Source organism: Barbus barbus, assembly GCF_936440315.1.
Source record: "Barbus barbus genome assembly, chromosome: 16".
Taxonomy (NCBI): Eukaryota; Metazoa; Chordata; class Actinopteri; order Cypriniformes; family Cyprinidae; genus Barbus; species Barbus barbus.
In genome coordinates, this window is record NC_136744.1 from 6,958,562 (window position 1) to 6,976,023 (window position 17,462).

At 38.1% G+C, this 17,462-nt stretch overlaps 1 protein-coding gene across 5 annotated transcripts in view; it reads left to right on the plus strand.

The window, feature by feature from the left end:
- Positions 1-17,462, plus strand: part of LOC306882824 (E3 ubiquitin-protein ligase parkin-like) — a 119,372-nt gene that overhangs the window by 23,863 nt on the left and 78,047 nt on the right. For 4 of the 5 annotated variants that reach the window (XR_013785298.1, XM_079437748.1, XM_079437747.1 and 1 more), the window contains one exon: positions 10,077-10,240. The exons of the other annotated variant lie outside the window; for it this stretch is intronic. Coding sequence is in view for 3 of the 4 variants with exons in the window: in XM_079437747.1 (XP_079293873.1) it covers positions 10,077-10,240 (164 nt within the window). In the remaining variant the exon portion in view is untranslated. The remainder of the gene's footprint in view (positions 1-10,076; positions 10,241-17,462) is intronic. 5 annotated transcript variants of the gene reach the window in all.

Sequence of the window (17,462 nt, forward strand, 5' to 3'; positions counted from 1 at the left end):
ATGATTTCCGAGATGGGGGAAACGCAGGGGGAATCGCGGAATCCAGTCATATGGAATTTACTGTATAACGCGGAGTCACGGAATTAGTCAAAGTTTGGATGAATTAATCAAAAGTAGGTCAGTAGACTTAAATCGACTCATGACATGGACTATCTGTAAACATTAAGCTGCTAAAAGACTATTTAAATATGAATTCTGCATGTTCGGCGTGTCTCTGTATATGTGAAAGGCACAGACGCGCGGTTTTGACACACACACACACACACACTGAAGTGCGCGACGCTCGCGATGTTTTCCGCATCTGCCATGTCACTAAATGAGGACATAAATACATGAACATCATCCCCAGAACTGCTCTGAGAGTTACTTCATGAGCATTTGACTGTTTCGTTTGAGTAAAACGATCGTCATATCATAAATAGGCTACAGAAACTTAAGAGGTCCTCATGGCAACCCGTCAAAATAAAAGTTAGGTTTATTTACTAATGCTACTATAATTATTACAACTTTTGTTTAAAAGAACAATCACACAATACGCTATTTCTTACATGTTTTAATTTTAATAGTAAACCCATTTGTTTGCCAAAAAATAGTTAAACTCTCATTTGATTAAAAGATAAATTAAATTAATGTTTTATGCCTTCATTTGCACTGCTCTGTAAATGAAAACTAATGGAAATTACTGTCACATAGGCCAAGACTAAGATACTGTCACATAGGCCAAGATTAAGTTACTGTCACATAGGCCAAGATTATGATGACGGAAATTGGGACATTTCAATAGGCTATTGAACCAAGTGAGCCTATAACAGGCTATTAGTGTTATAGTTTCATTAAAATAGTTGCGGTCTTCTTCGCAACTTCTACAATGGAGCTATGAAGACAATTAAATTATTTACACTTATTATATACATTGCGCTTTTTAAATTAATCAACTGATGTGCATTAGATGATGAATTGAATAGTCACCTCTTGTAGGTTATGATTTAGTCAACCGAAAATAATTAATGAAGAATTATGAGAGGTTATGCTATTACACATACATTTCTAACATGTAAATTATTGAAGCCAAATACTTACATTTCCCCAAGCTGTTTAGTTTTAGTATTTAGTATTCATAGGCTTAATCATGAAGCATACAGTGGCCCCACTTTTAACTCTCTCTTTATATATTACCCTTATTGTAGATGGATGCATGGGGGAAGACAAGAGTAAGAAGTGCAACCAACACTAGGGAAGGCCGTTTTTGTCAGAGCCCTTGTTATTTACATTTATTCATTTAGCTGACGCTTTTATCCAAAGCGACTTACAATTGCTATATATGTCAGAGGTCGCACGCCTCTGGAGCAACTTAGGGGTTAAGTGTCTTGCTCAGGGACACATTGGTGTCTCACAGTGGATTCGAACCCGGGTCTCTCACACCAAAGGCATGTGTCTTATCCACTGCGCCATCACCACCGCACTTTTATTCTTAATTTTGACATTCATTTTCATTTTTACACCAGACATATATATCGGTTCAATATATCGGTTATCGGTCTACTTGGTCTGTAATAATCGGTATCGGCATCGGCCCTGAAAAACACATATCGGTCGACCCCTACTTTAGAGCATATATTCTGGATTGTAGTCATGTGAGAGGCGAATTCGGTGCGCATTGCTGCTAATTCAGCCTTCAAAATGTCCTCAAATCGCTTTATAGTGATCGCCATATTGTCTTCCATGTCCGCTCGGCCTGCTGCGGCGGCTGATTTAGTTTTCTTCTTAATTGGCGAGGATTATGGTGAAAGATAAGCGAGTTTCCGTCTGTGTGACATCTACAGACCAACTGCACACGAAAAAACTACCCCAAATGTAAAAAAAGTCGAACAACAGTAAAAAACGTGCTACATACGCGGAGCTCAGCTAATGTGCGTCTCAAGTCATGAAAGCGTCACGTGATCTCAGTACCGGGTCTTTTGACAACACAACACTGTACAACAGAACGTGCTCCAGGAGAGCCAGATGACAATGTTGGTTGTGCTCCATGCGTTTTTCTTCTCTAGTCACGTTTGATCTCGAAAGGCTTCGTGAGGTCTAAACCAGAGATCTTCAACACGGGACCTGCTGTCCTACAATGTTTATTTCCTTTTTTCCTGTTTGGACAGATGGTATTTTTAAAGTGTCTTCCATTTAGTCAAGTGGCCCTCAACCCTTTTTGACAAAGGGAGCGAGCAGTCAGAAAAAGATTATTGGAAAGGCCATGAACAAAGATACATTATGTTAAGTTGAAAATCTTGGTGAGACTAAATGCAAGTTTGAAAACTGTTTGTTGTGAAATTTAAAAATGAGCAAATCAAAAAGGTTGAGAACTGCTGCTCTAAAGGCCATTTCACACCAAGATTAATGACTAGCATTCACTACTGTCACCTTTCATCTTCTGCATCTACATCTTTGAGTCGTTTGTCTCATTTGAGCACGTCACATCGGTCCTTTTTTTAATATGAAAGGATGACATTTCACAGTAAAATGTCATGTGTTTGATCAGTCCACTCAAGAAACTGAAGCCAAACGTCTTAAAGATTCAATTTCCAGTGAGATCCTTTTAAAACCAAAGGAACACATTCTGTAAGATTCAATAAGACTCTCCATCACCTGCACATTTCGTTCAGGTAGACACATTCTATATGCATCTCTCTCAATCTCTTCAGTTATTTATTTTTATTTTTTTCACTTCACCCTGTGCTCAGTTTACTCTTAACACAAATTTATTTTAGATGGTTCAGGCAATTTCCACTGTCATGGTCCAATGAAACCTAGACATGAGGTCTCAGATAGCAGACGTAATGGGAGCTGCAGAACTGGGGGTTAATGTTCTTGTTAGTTGCATTTAGCTTGTTGGGACCAACAGCACCAAGGTCATGGCATGAGTTTGATTTCCAGCCAGCTCTAACCAGTTTTTCCATCTCACAGTGTGAATATTTGGACGCTGTGCTCAGTAGATGTGAGTTATTTGAGCAGATTTGTCACTATACCCATGCAAACATAGCTATAAAATGCATGTTCAAGCAGGCTGCCTTTGTCTTTTTTGTGACTTAGTTTAAATCAGATTCAGTTTCATGACCAGAACTCCACATTTCCCAGCAATTGTACACAGGCATCAAACATTGCGTCAGCTTTCCAAATGAACGCATCTGCCCTGGAGGATGAAATTTTATTGCTGCAGTCTGACATTCAGATGAAGGCAGAGCTTCAGCTGGACATTTTTGGAACTTCGATGAGAGAAAATATCCCAGCATCAGAAGATGTGCACTGAACCTTGACAGCCTTGTTTGGCTTAACATACTTCTGTGAGACAGCATTTTCCCAAATGAAGATAACCGAATCCAAATTCCGCTCAACCTGAACTGATGATCACCTGGATGCCTGTTTAAAACTCGCCTCAGCAGCTACTATGCTGATTGCATTGGCCTAGCTGATTCATTTGAGTGCACGTCGTCTGAATTTTTTTGTTTCTTTGAATGAAAAGTGCTTGCATCATTTTATTTGAATAAAGAAATCAGAATTTCTTAACTTAAATTTACATTGTCCCCTGGAGGCCAAAAGTGAGGGTCCACATTAAAAATCTGGGATTGCAAAAATAGTATTTTGAAAAATGTAAAATAAAGAACTTTATGACCTAAAATGAAGATAAAATAACGATTAGGCACTAATCCAAAAAAGCATAGTTTTTTTGACATTGATCATGTGACACTTTTTACAGATGGTCAGTTGTTCTTGCAGAAGTTGCGACTGACTCTACTTAAGTATTGTGACATATTTTCAACAGAAATGGAATATTGAATACAGGGCGTTTTAATTTAGTGCGCCTCCTCTCCATCTCTTGCTCATAGCAAACTAGCAGTTGGAGGGGCGTGATTAAGGATACTCTGTACAAGCAGTCAAACTGATATCATCAGAGAAGGAATGCTATTCCAGAGCACAAGTAAATGTTCAGATTTTGATTCGTCGTCCTCGTTTTCTGCGAGTCACCTGTGTCACGTCACCTGTAGCGTTTTTTCCCCATGTTGTTAAAGGAATGGACCCGCCCTACTCTGCCTCTGATTGGCTTACCTTAATGTTCTTTCGCTCATCCAACCAGTCTCACTCCTGAAGCCTAACTTTTATAGGCAACTGTCCATATTTCGGACGGAATGCATTTGTATCTGCTGTAAATTATGGTGTTCCAGTTGAATTGGTGATTACCACGTGATGCTGTTGTTGCGATAGCTATGAAGAGTCCAAGTTATGTTATCGATACATTAGTTCACTACCCTTTGCAAAAATGCTCCTCATTCTCGACCTTAACATTTGTCTCACATATCACTAAGCTATTATTCTGACATGAAGTAGATTTGAAAACTGTTCGACCTACAAGTAAAGCATACCGTTTAATGTATAGTGATATTAGTATCAATCAGCTCAAGTGGAGGCAGCTCTAAGCCATAGCTAGGTGTCAGCCTGTAACAGCCTGTTTCAAGACGGAGAAACACCTCATGTTTAACCTGTCAGATGCTTCAAAAATTCGAGTGCTGAAATGAGGGTAACCCTGTAACAAAGTAAATAGTGTAAATTTTGATTTCACGAGGACTTTAAGACACTCTTTTGATCATCTCAAATCATGCTGGAGAACATGACCACCAGATTTTAGACAAATATTCTATGCATTTTTTTTTTCTTTCGAAAAATCGTTAAACTTGGGTGTATGACACAATGAAAAAACTGTTACCATTTCCAATTCAGTTCACCTTTAATGCAAAAACACTAAGACGTAATGGAATTCACTTCAACTATTTAATTCGAATGATCAATCTTGTTATTATCCTAATTTGTATCGGGGGGAACATTCATTTTGGTAAATGCAATGCAGAAGCATTTTCATGGGGGTCTCACACTATTGGACCATGCTGTGCATACTTCGTATATCTGTAAAATGCTTTATGACCCCGGGTCCGACTTCAAGCTGGTTTCAATTGAGAATACTCTCAATTGCTGTTTATGAACGGTGTTTATTTATAGGGCACATTTAAGATAAGTTATTAAAAAAAACAAAAAAAAAACACTACACTACAGTTTTCAGGTGCACAGCAACCCAGACACCAATATTTTAACGATTCATAAAAAAATGAATCGCTGAGATTTCGCTATGGAGATAAAGGTTAGGATCATGATTTATTGGTAGTATTACAACATATTGTGAGTATATATTAACACTGTTTGTGTTTGACCTAGAAACAGTGGTACATAACACTCCTGTTTCATAACACTGTAACCACAGTAGTTTAAAAAAATGTCATAGTAGTAAAGTTAAACTTACTAGGGTTTGAATGTAGTATTCTATAGTTTGGCCTCATTGCTCTGCAGTCGGACCCAGAGCGTGGTAATGATTGCTTTCTGTCACTCTCGCTGACTGACGAAAACCTCTGACAGTCCAGGCACGTCGAGATGCACACACAAAACTGACTCCTGCTGTGATGAAACATGACAAAGGGGGAATTTACTCATTTGTTATCCTCCTGGAAGGCAGACAAATCAATGAGAGACATTATGGAAATCAGCACGACAGCACACGTCACCCCGACCTGCCCTGACTGTGGCGCTCAGTATGGGCTTATCTTTGTCTCAACTGTCAGCACAGTCATTGCTAATCTTAGCTTAATCAGTAGAAATAGTCTGAATGGAAATAGACCAGTTGCCCTGACATTGAAGCCTGCTTGGTGATACAGCGTAAAGAAATATAGCAGTGATGTGTGTAATAAAGAAGGAAGAGGAATATTTTACAAAGACAATGAAATGTATTGTGACATTAAAGGGATAGTTCACCCAAAAATGTAAATTATGTAATCTTTTCACCTTTGTGTCGTTCCAAGCATGTATGACTACCTCTTTAGAAATAAAACTAGATAATGGGTCCTAAACAGCATTGGATTCCAATGAAATATAGCTGCAATTTATGCTTTACAAAACCATAATTCATAGAAACCATAACCACCAAGTAACATGGTTTTGTTAATTCAATCTTGAACTGATTAATTAGCAGAAGTTATTGCTACCTGTTCTACGCATTAAAATTGGTTCCATATTGTGTAATCTGCGTAGTTCAAATGATGGATGTCGCTACTACGTTTTCAGGAAACGGTTGAGACTATATAGCTGAATGGGACATGCGTCCCAGGTTTGGCATGACACGAGGGTGAGTTAATGACAACTTTTTTTATTTTTGGGTGAACTTACCATACTGTCCAAATCCAAAACTGCTTGTATTTGGTCCTCCAAACCATCCGAGCGCAGATTTTATTCTCTGTCCTTGTCCGGTCTCTCTGATATGATTTGTTGTATTTTTAGCGTGCTGTTGGCTCAAGTGTCATTTGTCTTCAAATGTGGTCAACAGAAGGCCTTTATTAGAGAATGTCACACTTTAACAACAAGCAATCACTCAAACCCTTCTTAAAGAGTGTTGCAAGACCCTCAGCTTTTGTCGTTTAGGAGCAATCAGTGCAAGCGTTGCCCCCTCTGTGCTTAAGTCAACAATATCACCAGATGCAATTTCCAGGAAGAGCTATGGCTGAGTGATATTGAGTCTGCATGACCAAAATCCCTCTCTCTCACACTTTCTTTTTTGAGTATGTTTGTTTGTTTCTGGGAAAAAAACAAAATGGATGTTTATACAGAAGCATAATATGGTTGTCAGTCCTGTTATAAAGCTAAATATGTTTCTGTTCACACACAGTTCAGATATAAACAGGATTCTATAACCAAACTGACTTTTAATTCCTTGATTTGTGATGATGTGCATCAGCATGTTCCAGAATACTCAAATCCAATTAGAACAAATATTTAATTGGAGCTAATTACATATGAGTGTGGAGAACAAACTCCTCCATGCCCTTCTTCTCACCCTTTCCATTTTTTTTCTGTAATATGCAATTTTAGTGTGGATTTTTTTTCTTTAATATCAGTCATTTTTCCATTTTCGAATTTATCTCTACGCCTCTGGGGCCTCTGAAAAGGTTGACTCATTTCAATTAAAATAATAAGCCTATATGATAACAAGAAAAAGTCCTTCTGCACCAAATCGCAGTTATCTTAATGAAGGGGGTTGTGTTTTTTAGGGGAGGGAGGCACAGACTGAATGTTAACATGGGTCTCTTTTGTGTCGCTGTCGGTCACCTGTTTTGTCCTATTTGACTCCTGTCTTTAGTCTTTGTCCGTTACTTTAACGCATTGCCTTTATTCTGTCTACTGTGTTTTTGTGTTGTTTAACTGTTTTATCTCAATCGTTTTGCTTTCTGTCTGGGTTTGTATAGCCTGTTCTGTGCCTGTATTGTATAGCCTATTTTTTGTACTATTTTATATATCATATAGTGCCTTTCACTACCTTGTATCCTATTAGTCTGTTTGGCCCGTTCACTGAAGTCTGTGAAGCTTAATTGAGACTTGCTCAGGGCCGATTTTATGCAAAATTGAAATGCAAGTGACCTTCTAAAATTTACAGATAAGGAATAAGTGACAGGTCTCAAATGCATTAAACGGCACAAATATCTATGAGTTTTAAACACAATCTAAAGTATGTCTCATGTTTAGGACAACTTGGATCATACTACACCTCATACTATATCCAGGTAAAAAAAAAATATTGTGTATAGCATTTTCTATACCATTTATCTTTATAAAAAATGTTGTATAACCTATACCTATTCTTTACCCCAGTGGTTCTCAAACTGTGGTACATGTACCATTGGTGGTACACAGAGGTCCCCCAAGTGGTACATGGCATTAAAAGAAAATTAAATGTAAAACAAACATATATATACACACACACACACACACACAGTGTTTTAAATAATTTAAGTATTATTTTTTAAGTAATTTAAATATGAATCAAAGATAGCACGAGTAAACACAACATGCAGTTTTTAAATGAAAGTTTGTTTTTATGAAGGGAAAACAAAATCCAAACCCACATGGCCCTGTGTGAAAAATTGTTTTCCCCCCTCTGTTAAAACATAACTGTGTAAATCACACCTGAGTTCAGTTTCTCTAGCCACACCCAGGCCTGATTACTGCCACACCTGTTCGCAATCAAGAAATCACTTAAATAGGACCTGCCTGACAAAGTGAAGTAGACCAAAAGATCCTCAAAAGCTACACATCATGTTGAGATCCAAAGAAATTCAGGAACAAATGAGAAAGAAAGTAATTGAGATCTATCAGTCTGGAAAAGGTTATAAAGCCATTTCTAAAGCTTTGGGACTCCAGCGAACCACAGTGAGAGCCATTATCCACAAATGGAGAAAACATGGAACAGTGGTGAACCTTCCCAGGAGTGGCCGGCCGACCAAAATTGCCCCAAGAGTGCAGCGATGACTCATCCAAGAGGTCACAAAAGACCCCACAACAACATCTAAAGAACTGCAGGCCTCACTTGCCTCAGTTAAGGTCAGTGTTCATGACTCCACCATAAGAAAGAGACTGGGCAAAAATGGCCTGCATGGCAGAGTTCCAAGACGAAAACCGCTGCTGAGCAAAAAGAACATAAAGACTCGTCTCAGTTTTGCCAGAAAACATCTTGATGATCCCCAAGACTTTTGGGAAATACTCTGTGGACTGACGAGACAAAAGTTGAACTTTTTGGAAGGTGTGTGTCCCATTACATCTGGCGTAAAGGTAACACAGCATTTCAGAAAAAGAACATCATACCAACAGTAAAATATGGTGGTGGTAGTGTGATGGTCTGGGGCTGTTTTGCTGCTTCAGGACCTGGAAGATTGCTGTCATAAACGGAACCATGAATTCAGCTGTCTACCAAAAAATCCTGAAGGACAATGGCCGGTTATCTGTTCATGACCTCAAGCTGAAGCAAACTTGGGTTCAGCAGCAGGACAATGATCCAAAACACACCAGCAAATCCACCTCTGAATGGCTGAAGAAAAACAAAATGAAGACTTTGGAGTGGCCTAGTCAAAGTCCTGACCTGAATCCTCTTGAGATGCTGTGGCATGACCCTAAAAAGGCGGTTCATGCTCAAAAACCCTCCAATGTGGCTGAATTACAACAGTTCTGCCAAGATGAATGGGCCAAAATTCCTCCACAGCGCTGTAACAGACTCATTGCAAGTTATCGCAAACGCTTGATTGCAGTTGTTGCTGCTAAGGGTGGCCCAACCAGTTATTAGGTTTAGGGGGCAAGCATTTTTTCACACAGGGCCATGTGGGTTTGGATTTTGTTTTCCCTTCATAATAAAAAACTTCATTCAAAAACTGCATGTTGTGTTTACTTGTGTTATCTCTGATTAATATTTAAATTAGTTTGATGATCTGAAACATTAATGTGTGACAAACATGCAAAAAAATAAAAAATCAGGAAGGAGGCCAACACTTTTTCACACCACTGTGTGTGTATGTATATATGTATATATATATATATATATATATATATATATATATATATACAGTATGTGTTACGTGCGGTGCTGAGTAAGGCACACGACAAAGGAGAATAGGAACAAATCAGTCTTTTAATATACAATTCAAGAAGAAGGTACATGAAGTCTCAGGAGTCAATCTGCACAAACACGTAGACATTAAATAATAACCGTCAAACTCAAAGGGCAGGAACTAATATAGGGAAGCTAATGAGGGCTCGACAGGTGAACACAATGACTAATTAAACAGAACGGGAAAAACTAGTTCACGGGAAGATATAGACATGTCACAGTATGTATGTGTATGTGTGGGTATACTCCACATTATTATGTACTGATAAGGACCACTTGCATCAGAGTATACACACCTTAATTTTAATCCACATGCAAAAAAAGAGCGGCAGAAATTGAGCCAGTCGATATCAAAGGCAAGATATTAATCTATTTGACCTCAAGGCTGGTTTCATGAAGACAAACTTTAAAAGTGGTCTGCTTTTGACTCCAAAACTTTTCTTTACTCTATATACTGTTTATATATAGCCTATTGACTGCCGTGGGAATAAACCTGTTGTCGGTCTTTGAAAATGATAAGGATTTGACAAGATCTCTCCGATGGTCTCTCCTGTTCTCTTAGTATATGTGCGGTTTAACTCCAGCCATGGATTCCCGGTGGAACTGGAACAGGGTGCAAGTGTAGCTGAGCTGAAAGAGATGGTGGGACGTTTACAGGGAGTACAGCCTGATCGACTGCGGGTCATCTTTGCTGGACAAGAACTCTGCAATGAATCCACACTTCAGGTGAAAAGAGTACTTATGGAAACATTATATTTTAAAAGAGTATACATTTGAAATAAATGTTTTCATACACTTGCATGATAGTTGTAATTCAATTTAAAAGTGTTATTGTTTAAATTTATATTAAATGCAATGACTTGAACATATGAGTGCTTTTTTACACACAAGTAGGTCTTCAGTACATCTTCATGTAAATTACTGCTATCACATTTGAAACATGGTTAGAGTTTACTGCCAAATGTAATGTCAAGTATTTATGGTAAACTAAAATATACGTCAGTGTCATTTCAATTTTATTTTCTATTACCTTTAAATATAATATTATTGAATAACGCTAGACTACAGTTCAAATTATAATCATGTGCTTTAGTATGTAAGTCAACACATCAAAGTATAGGCTACCCAACAAAAGCTTATTAAATGATGATCGATGATTCAAAATGTACTTATAAAATCTATTTTGACATTATAACAAGGTGCACTTTAGTGTATTTAAGTGTTTAAAAAAATATAGTCACTTACACTTAAGTGACCTTGTATTTCATTATTATATTATCTGAAAGTACAAATTTTAAGCACTGAAGTAAACTACAAGTGCATATTCAATATGATTAAGCTTGCTTCTTTTTCACAAGGGTTTGGTTTGACTTTCTCTCTCTCTTTGAAATTGTGTTTGGATAATTATTTTGCTCTTTGCTAGTAAGAGAACATCTTGTAAAGTATGCGGGTCAAACCCTGTATTAGACAGAGCAGGCGACTTATTATAAAGCTTTCCAATTCTCAGTTTCCTCTATTTCTCATGCTTTCGCTTAGTCTGTCTCTATTTCTCCCTCATTCTTTCTCAGCGTTGTGAATGAGGAGGTCTCTGTGGGGGCTCTGTCAGAGTAAACAGTGCCAAAGGGTCTCCTGAACTTTAGTCCGCAAGTGCTTCATTAACCCTGACCTTCTTAATTATGCCTTAAACCAGACACACAAGCTGCAGCGTTTAGAGGCACTTTTTGTTGTCCACACACATTCATGCTAAAGAGGACTACAATACCTGGAGAAAGAGATCCTTTAGCATTACCATGCATCTCAATGGCAGTTGCTTGGCTGACACACATTCCTCCAACCCCAAATGTTTGAATGATAGTGTGCAGGGCTGTGTATTGGCAAGAATCTGGAGATACGATACGTACCACGATACCGAGGTTGAGATACTGTAAGCAAGGCGATATATTAGGATATTTCTTATTTTAGGAATAGGACATATATTTTTTAGGAAAGCTGTCATTAAGAACACACCACCATATGCATACCTTAGAAAAAAATAAAAAAATAAAAATAGTTTAACCAGAACACACTGGAGAACACACTGGGATCTGCATTTGCAATAATCAGTCCCTATAACATTCAACATTATTCAACCACTTTTTGTGCAGAACGTGTAAAAGGGGAAATATTCAAGTGTTTGCATGATTCTTTAGTTAAATGTATGTATAAAATGTATTTTATAAAAATAAAAATATATACTTATAGACTCTACTTTAAAGGTTAACAGTTTAAGTTTATAATTGTGACATACAATGTCATAACATTTGATCTGAACAAAAAATGACATCTGCTTAACATCAATGAAAAATAAAGTGCTTGCAGGATTCCTAAAGAAAACAAAACAATTGTAAAACAATCAAATAAATACAGATGTTAAACATTCTCAGAACTTTTCAACTTGGATTTAACAGATTTTTCAGTTTGTATTTATGTTCCGCATGGAATCGCCGAGACCGCGGTGCGAGCACCGCCCCAACTGCATAAAATGCCCCCGAATTACGAGAGAAGCTTCAGCTGCACGGCGACTCTACCGCCCGCCGCCCCCCGCGCAAGGGCTCTTCAACATGGGACGCGACAAGCGGCAGAACCGAGGTTGCGCTCGCGCCACGGTCCCGGGGCGGACATTACCACAAAAGCCCAAATGGTGCCACACTTCAGCTTTGTACATCGAAACAAGAACTGGAACAATGCTTTCATCCTCCATTACTGGCAGCGAACTATATTAACGCTAACATTAGTGGAGTGCCCTGATGCTAGTATTTCCTGTCACTGTTTAAGTTCAGAGATGAAGACTAGCGGTCGGCATATGAACTCAAAACGAAACAACTGCCATGAATCTTGTATGATTTAAATTTTTTTTTTAATATCGATATTTCATTTTGGAGAATCGATACAGTATCGCCAAACAAAATATCGCGATACTCGCATGTATCGATATTTTCTTACACCCCTACTAGTGTGTGTATGTTTGTGAATACAGCAGTATATTCACATACATATAAGCTGCATAAGCAGTTCAGACTTTGAAATGTCTACTAACAAGTTTGGCTGGGAAATATTTACATTTTGAATCTCCCTGCAGTAAATATGGAAGAAGATTTCTGACAGTCGGTCTTGTGCTCTTCTGTGTATCTGTCAAAGTCAAGGTTTGTCTCGTTTTTGCCTCTAGAGTCTGAACAAAGCACAGTGCATTCTTGTGATTCACGGTACCTCATTTTCACTGATGAAACTCCTGTGTCTGTGAGAGCTGTAGCAAATGCTATGTGGAGCTCAGCTTCCCACCTCATAACTCCACTGAAAATCATCCGCTCATCATTTGTGGTATTTACAGTAATATTTCAATCATGCTAGGGCTCATAAATCAGCGGAGAAACACGGAAAAGTACACACTTGGATAGTTTGCACATTTTCCTGACTGTTTCTAGTCTTTCTTGAAGTTTTGATTGACAGAACTGACATTTAGAGCTATGGTTGTCTCAACAGATGTTATCCTGCTTTATGTGATTGCCAGGAAGTTCTTATGAGTTTGAAGTCTAATTACAGTGTGATGACCATTCTAGTAATTTAGAATAAAATGAACATTTTCATGTTTCTTTCTCCCTCTTTCACTTCCTACGTATGTACCTGCAACAAAACAAACAGCACTCAATTCATAAGTGTGCATTTGATGCCTTATCTGTGCTTGTGCTGCCACTGAGAAGGATAGTTTTTGTTAAATGTACCCAGCCAGCTGCCTTATAAAGTGGCATAAGTTTGCAAAAAACCGTAATTGTCAGCATTCACAAAGAAAGTGTAATTATGATCAATACCAATTTGCTTCTTTTGTGATTCTTTAATTGAAGACTATTCTCAAAATGCCCCCAACTTACAAGGTTTGTGCACAAAAAGACGCCATTGTGCCATTGTGGCTCTCATCTCATAAATACGATCAGTTTGATGTGACTTGAAGGCATTACACTTCTCCATTGTTGTTCTCTGCTTTCATGTTGGTAAAAGCGATGGTGAAAGACATCTTTAGTAAATCTGGACAAAAGAGAGTTTGCATTGGTGCAAGTTGTTAGTAAATCTGGCCTTATAAGGTTGTTGGTGGCCATTTATTTTCACAAAATTGAAATATGCAGAAAACAAGCCCAAACAACTTTGTGAGTCGGTAAATTGCGTGAGAGTCCTTGTGTTTGCCCGCTGCTCTATTCTCGAGTGGCTCTTAAGTGTTGACACCAGCAGCAGGTTGTCACCTTGCTCTGTGGAATCAATATGCTGTATATTTACTCAATGTGTTTTTAATAAGCTCTCTCAATATTAATTTACATGTCTCTCATCCATATTTCCAACTGCTTCATTGTGCAGTGAATTTACTGGAGCACAGATAAAACTCGCACTAATTAAAAAGAGTTGGCCGTGTGTGTGTGTGTATTGTAGAGTGTTTCTGGAGAATGTAACCGGGTAATAGGTTATTTGCACAGCTCATAGCTCCTGGGTCTCACGTTATATATGTTTCTCACAGTCACAGTCCGTGATGCTGTAATCAACTCATCTTTAATTTCACCTGCTCTGTGCCAGTTATATGTTTTACACATATAAAAAGACTGCTTTGCACAATTAAATATTACTGTTTTATTTTACTCAAGTTATTTGCTCGTTTTAAATTGCTGATAGTGTTCTTCGTGAAAGAACATTTTTAGCCTTAACAGTTTATTTTGACATTAGGTTTTAATACTGAGTAAAACAACACTACTCACTGAGCTTAGCTCGAGTAAAATGACTCGAGGAATGGTTCTTTCTAATTTCCTCACATAAAAATGAAACATACACACATTTCAACCATACACTACTTTCCAAGTCCAGTTTTTACTCTCATTTACTTGTGTTAATTTGGGAGCTTGTGGTCACCTCATGCTGTCTTGTGATGATGCTATTTTAAATGAAATAAGTTTTAGTTGAAGTACTAAAATTATTAAATCTACAAATTTAAATTAATAAGTAACAAAAAAAGAAAAAGAACATTACTAAAACTTCAACTAAAATGAAAATAAACTGTAAATATAAAAAAAAAACATATTAGTAAATAATATTAATAAATAATATAACATTATATAAATAACAGTCACAGTACAGTATATCAGATTTAAAAAAAAAAACTTAAACTTAAATATTTTTTTAATTAAGTTTTAGTTGAAGCAGAAGTAGGCCTACTAAAATTACTAAAAATAAATAGAAATATTTGGAAAAAGAAAAGGGTAAATATAAAAAGCTTATTAAAATTATTCATAAATTCTATCAAAATAACACGGTCACAGTAAAGTATGTCAAATTGTGTTAGTCTGCTGCATCTGCCACACTTAAGCACTCTGCTAAACTTATGTACATTGTATTCGGCACAGATTTTATTGGCTTGTTTGTGGTGTCCCCTTATTTGCATAATTCTTTTGATGAATCGAACAATGTAAACAGCATGTGCAAATAAACAACACTATCAATGTCTGCAGTTCATTCTTCGTGAATTCCCTCGAGAGTTCATGTTGCTGTCAGTGTTTTGTCTGTGCTCTTTCCTTGTCTGATAGTTGATTGTTATTCTTTCTTTCTTTTGCTTCCTATATGCATTGCTTTATTCTGTTGTTTTTGTATGTCTTTTCTGTCTTTTTCTCTCACTCTTTTATATTCCTCTCTGACCCATTGGCTTGTTCACTGTTATTACCTCAATTTTTCATAGTGTTCATCTCCCCCATTTCTCTCTCTGTCTCGTTCCCCTCCTTTCACACTCTCTGAAGGAGCAATACTGATAAACGCCAGTGCTCTGAAGGTGACAACATGCATTCAGCTTCAAGGACTCTTCCTGTCTGAGAGTCATCTTCGCCCTTGCCTCCTGCCTCACCAAGGTGCCAATCACCATCTTATTTCAGCTTTGCGCCACGTGTTTGCTCGGGCCAAAAATATACTCAACGCATGTATGCAAACGTGAATGCTTGGTCAATGCATCGCAAGGACGGAGTCCCCTTGTAAATACTTAATGTGGTTCTGTGGTGGTTTCAAAGAGGATGTTGGTTTCCGGCATGTGATGTTGCTATGCTGATGTCATCCTAGACTTCTTAAGTAGCTTAACCAGCAGGACGCCCTTGATTTACAAATTACACCACTGAAAACCAGTAATAACTAGCCTGGAAATTCTGTCTGCTGTCGATCCTCCCCACTTTTGTAAAATGAAGTGCTGAGGTAGTTGAAACTCCCGGCTCATATTAGTCACAGTGTCCTCTCAGGCCCTGTGTCTTCAAGCCCAGCTCTCCACACCGTCTGTCTACATAGGGAAGTGTCTCAGCAGAGCCGATTCACATTGTCAGTGTTCTACAAAGATGCTTAGTCATCTCTGATAGAACTAACGGAGTGGATTTTAACTGGCTCCCTAGTGGTGCTTTAATAGGGGATTTTATAAAATGCTAATTATCTAGCGTCAGCGTTAGTTCAGGTCACGTTAGTCAAGCGTGCATTGATAGGGATGCGACACCTATCACGGCACTCATATATAAGGTCCTTCAGTATTATCACCAGCTTCGCGTTGCTCAATAGCTAATTACCCACCTCGACTCCTCCTCTTGTCAGTCAGGATTCAGCCTTCTGCCAAAACGACAGCTTTTGAAATGTTCTACTCTATGATGTAATAGTGTGGATAAGCACTGCCTCCGCAGAAGAAGATCAATGTCTGCTCCTGTTTAGCCCCGTCCACTGATTTGCGCATGTAGTGTTTACGAGAGAGACAAACGTGCAGGTCTACACAGAAACCAAACAATAAAGATGGCCCTGAAGACAACTAGATGCTCTGCAGTGCCAAGTTGTGGATGAGTCTTTGCGTTACCTTTCGTCTGATCCCAACGTTAGGAAAGAGTGAATGAACTTTTATTTTTAATGAAGATCCAGACCGCGTCAGTAAGAACTTGGTCCTTTGTTCACTTCATTTTACCGCGGATTCGTTTACGAACAAGGCACAATGCGACGTGGGATTTTCAAAAAGATTGAAACTAAAAGACGATGCTGTGCCGGTTATATTGGATCGAACAGTAATGTCGCACCACACAAGTGTGAGTAACTGTTTTCATTATGTGGCCACTATTGCTTTGAATCTTCTTACAAGTTAGTTGTTTGATATGACTAATTATGCATTTTTAACCGAAATCACAGCAGCGTCCATCTATGAAGGGCGTAGACTGTCAAACACACAACTATTAGCCAATCATAGCAGTGGGCGTTTACTTCCGAGTCTACAATCCTCCATGCCTATTTAAACAGAGCGTTCTGATGAGGGGAGTTAAAAACAGGACAGAAAATAGCCTATTACTTCTAAATTATGATGTTTTTTGACCCCTTTAATGGTTTGAGTCAGAATCAAAACGGAGACCTTTAGAATGTCAATGCCATGTCTAGACTGAGTCAGAATGCTCCAGAGTCCATGACAAGACTCTGACTCCAGATGGACTCAAATGCTACAAGAATGCAAATGGGATTTGAGAGCTACAAAGACCAGGTTTTTCAATAAACAATGGTTAACTTAATGGATTTGCTTAAAGCTTTTAGAAGATCAAGTCCAAATGCTCCAGAGTCCATGACAAGACCATGAAGATATGGTCTCAGACTCGAGATGGACTCGAGTACTACTGTAGGTTCTTAAGTGGCACACCAAGTTTGGACATGCAGAGTACAAATGGGATTTGAAAGCTCCAAGACCAGATTTTTCAGTAAACAATTACCCTGTTAACCCTGTGTATTTTCCTCACACAAAGCTGTCAAAAGGCTATAGTGGACTGGGTGTGAAGACCACAATTATGGTGCGTTTGTGTCCTTTTTTCAGCTTGCACGTTCTTTAGAATTTCTCTATTTGTATAAAATATGCTTACAAATAAAAATAACTCTTGAAAATAACACT